This window comes from Sarcophilus harrisii, chromosome X, assembly GCF_902635505.1.
Source record: "Sarcophilus harrisii chromosome X, mSarHar1.11, whole genome shotgun sequence".
NCBI lineage: Eukaryota > Metazoa > Chordata > Mammalia > Dasyuromorphia > Dasyuridae > Sarcophilus > Sarcophilus harrisii.
The window spans coordinates 67,563,410-67,572,216 of NC_045432.1; the positions used below are offsets into that span (position 1 = coordinate 67,563,410).

General features: G+C 39.0%; 1 protein-coding gene across 1 annotated transcript; it reads right to left on the reverse strand.

Moving 5' to 3' along the window:
• Nucleotides 1-5,857: 5,857 nt before the first annotated feature.
• LOC105751108 (sperm acrosome membrane-associated protein 4-like) lies at nucleotides 5,858-6,713 on the reverse strand. Its single transcript, XM_012553522.2, has one exon. It carries the CDS (start codon nucleotides 6,344-6,346, stop codon nucleotides 5,942-5,944), a length of 405 nt encoding a protein of 134 aa, XP_012408976.2. The 5' UTR covers nucleotides 6,347-6,713; the 3' UTR covers nucleotides 5,858-5,941.
• Between the last annotated feature and the right edge of the window lie 2,094 nt (nucleotides 6,714-8,807).

The following is an 8,807-nucleotide window of genomic DNA, read 5'->3' on the forward strand; positions in this document are numbered from 1 at the left end:
ATAACTCACACTCACAATACACATATGAGGGAAGAGAAGTTGGTCCTTCTTCTATGACTGATTGATTTGTCCTCAGCATAACCAATGTAATTATACAAAGTAAGAGGAGGATAAAAGAGGTCACAAGTTGTTCACATATTAAAACTAAATGCAAACACAAGTTTACATTCTGTTATTCATTTATCAAATGTGAAGAAATTTACCTGACAAAACAGGCTGACCACCGGCTGACTGAAGATTAGCCACGTGTGTCTGGTGGCCTCTAAAAAGCTAAGACTAACCCTGCCAGCCATCGAGATAGTTTAGTTCAAGGCAAGGAGCACCTCTTTGTTGAATGCTACTCTTATACCTTTACAAAGGGGAAGGAGCTGTGAGGAGAGGAGTTTACTCTCTCTCTTCCCCATTAATCACAGAGTCTTGCAAGCAGAACTATTCTCTTAGGAGGTGACACTAAATCTAGCAGGGATCAGGAAAAGATATACATAGCACTGTCCCATAACAGGAGGCTGGAAATGGCTTCAAGGCATATTGGAGAGAACCTATGGATACATGGAAGAAGTAGCCCCAGAAACTACAAATTCAGCTGAAAACAGAAACAAGTCCAAGGAACCAGGCTAACAGTCTATAAGATGATTAGCAAATTACATTCATATATCGTGGCCCAAGTATGTGAATCATACAATGTAAAATTGAGAATATTATTACATCAATATAAATACATCATTCTATTCAGTAGGGATCCATTTCACTTTATATATTGGATATATTTACTAGCTTACCTGATATCAAAAATATCATACTGGGAGTTCTTCCATAAATTATTTACTTACTTATCAGCATTATTTTTTAAAAAGACCCTTTTACAGACATTCTCTTTGGAGTTTATGACAAACATCAATCAGGACAGAGAATTTAATTTGCTGTGTCTATTTTGCTACATCCCCCTTGCAGCAATGATGATGCATTTTTGAGTCTAAAACAATTCTTTAACAAAAAATATATTTAAAACTTCTCTGGGCAAACCACAGACTTGCTTTTCATTTTTTCTTTTTTTGCAATAAAACTATTAAAACTATCCACAAGGAAATCGATGTATTCCATGTAATAGTTCCTAGTGTCAAGAAGTAAGAAAAACGCTCACTTTAAATGGCAGAAAATAAGAACCTGGTGAGGTCCTTTACAATTCTAACATTTTATGAATTCATAAATGTATAAGAAAACCCGAGTTCAAATCCTGCCTTTGAAATTACAATGATCCTAAGTAAAGAGTTTCACCTCTCTGTTGCTCAAGGGGCTCCCTGGGGCTTCTCTACTAAAATTATAGACAGCAGATCCCTTAGATTAATTTAACTACATACCTTTACACATGGGAGTATGAATGTTCAAGCATCTGTTTCTGGAAACCTGAAGTATGAAAGACTATTCAAAATATGTTGCAAATTACTTGTACCACTAGGTACCCCATCTCTGCACACATAAATGTGCAACGAGAATGATGGAAGATCTGAATCTCAACAGATGAATATGCCTAATTTAACAGTTGCTTCTTTATGTGGGACCCAGAGTAAAACAAGGCAGAACAACAAACAACAAAATATCCTGTGGAAATCCCAGCATTAAAAGTCACTGAAAAGCCTCATTCAGTTTGAATACAACTGGCTTTCTGGGAGATAGGAATGTGTGATGATTGTTCATGGCTTGTAATAACATTTCTCAAGTGTTAGTCAACATACTGACACCCACAATGTACTTGTGCAATGTCAAAGTCCCAAGCAAGGTACGTGTGTGCGCGAGCGCACACCCACACCCATACCCCAGATGTAATTTCGGTGACAAGAAAATTCCTTTGAATTGGGTAGCTCTCTTGCAAGTAGTTTATAAATTATAACTGTATGTAATTGCTTGAGGTATTTAATAGGTTAAAAGTGACATATTCATGGTCACATAATTAGAATCAGACTTGATATTTGAACTCAAGATCATCACTCTGTTGCATTATGCCATACTTCCTCTTCCACAGATGTACATATGTTATAGGGAAAATATGTATATGTGTGTATATATGCACATATTGTGTACATTTGTAGGTATTTATATGTACTGTAGATTTGTATGTATGCATACTGTATGTATAACACCAGCCTAGAATATATTCCACTCTGCTAGCAATTTATTGGCTTAGAAATTGTTTGAATGCTCAGCATTTATTCATTTTATTTCTATAAATAATGCTGACTGTCAGGATCATTAAGATTCAGAAAAGTCATTTCGTAAAATAGGTCAAAGCTGCTGGAATAACAATACATTCTTCCACAGCTGGAGGTCACAATTGATCTCATTACCTGAGTTTTTACAGTTCGAAGAAGAAAATGAATCTCAAGGTATACCTTACGGGTAGCCAGCCTCACTAACCAAACCACCAGTGATCAGTTTCTGAATTTCAAGGGTTATGAGCATATAGTGTGAGTGGCCACAGCCAAGAAAAGAGACAACATGGGATAGTGCATCAAGTGCCAGACTTAGGGTCAGAGAAACCTGATTCGTATCTTTCCTCTGACTTTTACTAGATCAATGTGGTCAGCTGAATTTAACTCACTGAACCTCAGTTCCCTGATATGCAAAATACCACCTACCTCTGAGAGCTGACAAGGAGTTCAAATTAAACAACATATTATAAAAAGTAGCTAAGCAGCATAATAGATAACTTTGAATGAAATCTTCAAGAATATTATTAAGTTATAAGAAAGTCAAGATGAAATTATCAGGCTGGGGAACATAGTCTGGAAAAATGGTTATATCAAATATTAGTCCTATCATACAACTTTTTGGTTTTGTTGTTTTGTTTCAAGAATTTAGGGTACATGTACTATAATGGCAAAAAAAAGGGAGGCTTGATTTTTTTTTAAAAGTCTTATAGAAACCAAATAAGATGGCAGAAGAAAAGTATGCAGAGTGCAGCTCAGCTCTATCCTACAAGATTACAAAGATCTAGAAAATGTAGCAGAAAAAGTCCTTATTGGAAAATCAAAGATAAAAACAAATTACAGTGAATAATTTCTCTAGTCCAGATTGTACAGGGAGACAGAGATGTCTATTGTAGCCAGGAATAACTCACACGGAGCAAAGTTTAATAGCACAGACTGAGCCAGGAACTGCTCATTACTTTGCCATGGGTCAAGAAGAGGTCCCAGATCTAGCATTAAGTGGTCTGAACTTCTGCAGGGAGAAGAACAGGTTATAAATGGCAGCTTTGTCACATATCCCCCGCCCCCATCCAGGATAGAATGAGGAGGAAACCTGGGCTAAAGGGTGCTGTCATAGGGCTAAGAGCTGTCACAAGCAGTAAGTTGTCTACTGAACAAGAAGAAAGTACAGAATCAAGCAGTAGTCTGTGTCACTCTGACCATGGGAATGAAGCAGTCTCACATCTACCCAAAGCTGTGTTGCTGAAAACCAAAACCAAGGTCAGTAAACTTGAGTGATCTCACCAGGAAGATAATGCTCAGATTTTGCCCAAAATCATATCACTTTGGGTATACCGAAAGCTTATAGGTTCCCAGCTATCCCTAAGATCTTGGAAAAATGCAAGATTCAATTCCAGAAGAAAGCAGCAGGAGCCAAGAGGACACAAAAGAAAGCCAGTCTCTGAAAGTATACTGGATTTGCTTCTAAAACAAACTTAAAAGTCAGGAAGTAAGTCTGGAAGAATGAACAAATAAATAAAGAGAAACAATTTCACTGAAAAAGAGAATTAAGTTCTGCTTAAGAGATACATGTTAGCTTAGCAGCAGGCTCTTTGAATGAACCAAATGGAAATCAAACAACAACAAACAGAAGTTGAACAATAAAATAGAAGTTAATGACTCCATAAGACAATAAGACAGACAAAAATGAAATAAAAATATTGGAAGAATAATAAAGTATGAAGGATCTCATATATAAAAAAGCTGACCTTAAATATAGATTAAGGAAAGATGATTTAAGAATCATTGGACTACCTGAAAGGCATGACCAAAACCAAGCCTAGGTATGTTTTAAGAAATCACAAAATAAATGTGTCCAGATTTCTTAGAACCAGAGAGGTTTAAAAGGGAAAAGGAGGGCAGAGGGAGCAGAAACAGACTGAAAATATGGGTACAAAATGGAAAAGCTAAAGAGAAAAAAATGTGAAGAAAAATTAGTACCTTAGAATATATAGTGGTAATTTAATTCTCTGAAAATTTGACTACCTGAAAATTACAACAGATCAAATAGAAAAAATGACTCCACAATATCGCAATAAGTATTAAAACAAATCAAAAGAAAGAAATTATTTACAAACCACCTGAAAAATGAGGTCAAGTTTGTGCACCATATTTCAATAAATCCTATATAAAAACTGCCAGAGAGTAAAGTTAAAAAAAAGAAAGAAAAATCCATCAGTTATCTACTAAAAGAAATTCCAAAATGAAAGCTCCCAGAAAGATTGTGGTCAAATCCAGAGTTTCCAGGTCAAAGAAAAAATATTGCAAGCAGCTAGAAACAAAAAAAAAAATTCAAATAAAAAGGTATAATCAGAGTCACAGAACTCTTTAGCAGCCACCATTATAAAAGAGCAGAGAGCTTGGAAAACTATATTTCAGAAGGAGATTTCATGAGTCAGGGTTAACATCACTCAAATAATCTTCTCAGAACATGGATAACCCAGTGATGGGAAGGGGGTGGAATGTTGTTTCTAAGGAAGGAGAAAGAAGCATTATGTTATAGGGAAGATAAAGGAGGCGAAAGTTCTTCCTATTCTATGAAAACAGAATCATTTACCACTACACACTTGTCAGATTGGCTAAGATGACAGGAAAAAATAATGATGATTGTTGGAGGGGATGCGGGAAAACTGGGACATTGATGCATTGTTGGTGGAGTTGTGAACAAATCCAACCATTCTGGAGAGTAGTTTGGAACTATGCTCAAAAAGTTATCAAACTGTGCATACCCTTTGATCCAGCAGTGTTACTACTGGGATTATATCCCAAAGAGATTATAAAGAAGGGAAAGGGACTTGTATGTGCACGAATGTTTGTGGCAGCCCTCTTTGTAGTGGCTAGAAACCGGAAACTGAATGGATGTCCATCAGTTGGAGAATGGCTGAATAAATTGTGGTATATGAAAATTATGGAATATTACTGTTCTGTAAGAAATGACCAACAGGATGATTTCAGAAAGGCCTGGAGAGACTTACACGAACTGATGCTGAGTGAAATGAGCAGGACCAGGAGATCATTATATACTTCAACAACAATACTAGATGATGACCAGTTCTGATGGACCAGGCCATCCTCAGCAACGAGATCAGCCAAATCATTTCCAATGGAGCAGTAATGAACTGAACCAGCTACGCCCAGAGAAAGAACTCTGGGTGATGACTAAAAACCATTACATTGAACTCCCAATCCCTATATTTATGCCCACCTACATTTTTGATTTCCGTCACAAGCTAATTGTACAATATTTCAGAGTCTGATTCTTTTTGTACAGCAAAATAACGGTTTGGTCATGTATACTTATTGTGTATCTAATTTATATTTTAATATATTTAACATCTACTGGTCATCCTGCCATCTGGGGGAGAGGGTGAGGGGTAAGAGGTGAAAAATTGGAACAAGAGGTTTGGCAATTTTCAGTGCTGTAAATTTACCCATGCATATGATAACCTGTAAATAAAAGGCTATTAAAGGAAAAAAAAAAGAAAACAGAATCATTATAGCCTTTTATAGGTTTTGGCCTCTTTGCATCACTCCGAATATTCTTAGAGGACACCTTCTAACTCTACCCAAGGACCACAGAAGAGAAACACAGATTTTACCTCCAGGTAATTTAATCCACTTCACAAAAAATGGTATTTAGGAGGGAAATAAAGGATGCAAGTCAGGCCACTGACAGAGATCCATTCTTTACTTCCATCTTACAGTAGCCAGCACATAAGAAGCAACAGGAGTAAACCAGCTAGAAATACGGCCACAATGGTAGCATCTGTTGGAGTCTGGACATCCTCAGGGTAACCTGCATTGCAAAATTCCCCTTGACAGCAGTAAGTAGTCAGATTATAAGTGACACCCAAGTACATGATAGGATGGTCACGGCCACAGAAGATTGCGTGCACACAGCCTTTACTGATGACACGGGGGAGGCCTAGGGCAAGGCCACGGGCAATAAAGCAGTTTTCCCTTTTCCCACAGTACACTGGTTTCTCCATGCAGTTACTGTCATCTGTCATGTCACAGTAGTAGCAATGTCTAGCAGATACCAGTGGAATCAGGATGAAGGTAAATGTCAAACTTAGACAGAGGAATTTGCAAGGATGCATCATCCGGTGTTCAATGGCAGCAGGTTACTTATGTGGGCCAATGTCTTTGCACTCCTGGAATGTCTGACTTTAGTGATTTGAGAGAAAATCTTCCCCGATGTCCTTGGCAGCGAGTGATCTCACAGTTCTTCCCCCTAGCAATTAACTTCTGTTACCCAGTCTTGATCTTGATGCTGGCAGGTGTTCTTATCCTCAAAAGTGTACTTGTCTTATTCTCTTGATGTCCAAGTGTTCTCTGATTGCCACAATACTTCTTGTACTGCCCAGCCACTTCAGTGGACAGTGTCTGGGACAGTGAAATGAAGGACCTAATCTTGGCCCAAGGATGACCTCCTTCTCAGTTTCTCACTTCCCTGGGAATGAAGAAAAACAAGATCTGGCTTATTTGTATAATCAAGAAGAGAGTGACTTCACAAAACTTGTCCCCCTACCCATATTTGTCAGGGATGGTGTTTGTGAGGTCACAATCTGCTGACTCATCACTATCTGACCATAAGTCAAAATTATTTCAAGATGCTTAACAAAATTTTTCTCTCTCATACTTGATTTTCAAAGTCCCTTTTGAGCCCTTCCATGGCCTGAGACCAATTCCTCTTTTTCTTGGAGGCTTTGGATGTAGGAGCTTTGACTTTGTTATCTTCTTCTGAATGTGTGTTTTGATCTTCCTTGTCACCATAATAACTTTCAATGGTCAGAATTTTTTTTTTTTTTTTGCTTTCTGTTCATTTTGCTAGCCTATACCAGATTTTAAATCACTATTAATGTAGGGCTATGTTTCCAGGGTGAAGGGTTCACTGTCCCCAGCTTGAAGGGTTTTATGCCATTGTCCTCAAAGATCCTTCTAGGGAACAGAGAACCATACCCTGTTCTGCCCTGGAGCTGCTAAGAAGTGTTCCTGCTCCACTGTAGTTGTGAGTTCTTGTAATGGGCTGAAGTTTGAGTTGATGAACTTAGGTCCCAAGTATGTGAGGCTAAATAGTAATTGGGCTATACTCTATTTATATACATGATTGGATAAAGAATGGTCCCTGCCCACTCTCTGTGCAAGTCCTGATGTGTTGTACAGGAAATGACGATTTTGGTGGGTGGAGGCAGAGGGAGGAACAGGAATAGAAGCTGGGAGAGATTGGGCCTGAGTCCATTCTCCTGGCTGCTGGTCGTGTGGCTGCGGGTCTAGCTAACTTCTTGACGCAGCTGCACACATTGCTATCGCTGATTCTCTTCCACCTCCGATCCTTCTTCACTGAGAATAAAGACTGACGATTTTCCCCTAACCTGAACTCTGGACTCCTGCTGATTTTAAAATACGCGATCTTCACATTTGGCGCCCAACGGTGGGAACCAAGGACTGAAGAAGTCTCCGGTGACCAGGACCTTGGGTGAGTATTGTTAATAGACAAAGAGGGAACTTATTTTCTTAAAAACTAAACCAGTAATTTTTTTTTTGGCTAAAATGGGACAAATGCTAGCTAAAAACTCTCCATCCCTGCCCCCAACCCCTTCAACCCCACCCACGAGTGGTGCTATAGAAAGCATGCTTAAGCTGATAGAAGTACAAGGGCTACTTATAACTTGGGAACAGGTAGCTAGACTTCTGGGTACATTAAACCACATCTCCCCTTGGTTTGTAGAGCAGGAGCAGATCTCTCCAGAGATCTGGTCCCTGGTTGGACAACAGATGTCTGCATATCACAAGGAAAACGGTCCTCATTCAATTTCCATCTAGATATTTTGTTTATACAATATAATTCAGTTAGCATTAAGAAACCCTATCCCTAGAAGAAGGAAAAAACCAATTGTTCCCTCTTGGAGTAGCCAAAGAGGCAGGCCTGATATTAAGGAGGAAGACAATGAAGAGATTAATGACCATATCCCCACAGGGCATGGAGACTTAAGTGAGCAAGGGTGTGGTGACTTTCCACCTCAGGAGGCAGCTTCAGCCCCACCTCAGGAGCAAGTGATTGAATCTCCTCCATCAACTCCACCCTCCAGGATGGAGGGAGGAGGGGCAGTGGGGGCAGTGACAGCACCAGCACCTCCCCCCCAGCATCCCCAGTATCCAATTATGAGTAGATTACAAGAGGGCTTAATGAAGGCCAAAGAAAAGGGCGTGGACGTCAGAGAGCTCCAACCACATATCTTTCCTGTAATTTCCCAGTTTAATGCCTCTGGTCAACAAAGTCGAAGATACGCCCCTTTTAACATAGAAATCATCAAAGACCTGAAAAGGCTTCACTCTTTATGGGCTACATCAGCTTATGTTAAGATGCTATTACAGAATTTGGCTTTTGAAATCTTGACTCCTAATGACTGGAAATCTATAGCAAGAGTATGCCTAGAACCTGGACAAAATTACATGTGGCTTTCTGAATATAGTGAGCTCTGTAGGATACAAGCTCAACAAAATAGTCAAAATGCTGTTCATGCTGCAATCACCTGTGACCTACTAACAGGTATAGGTCCC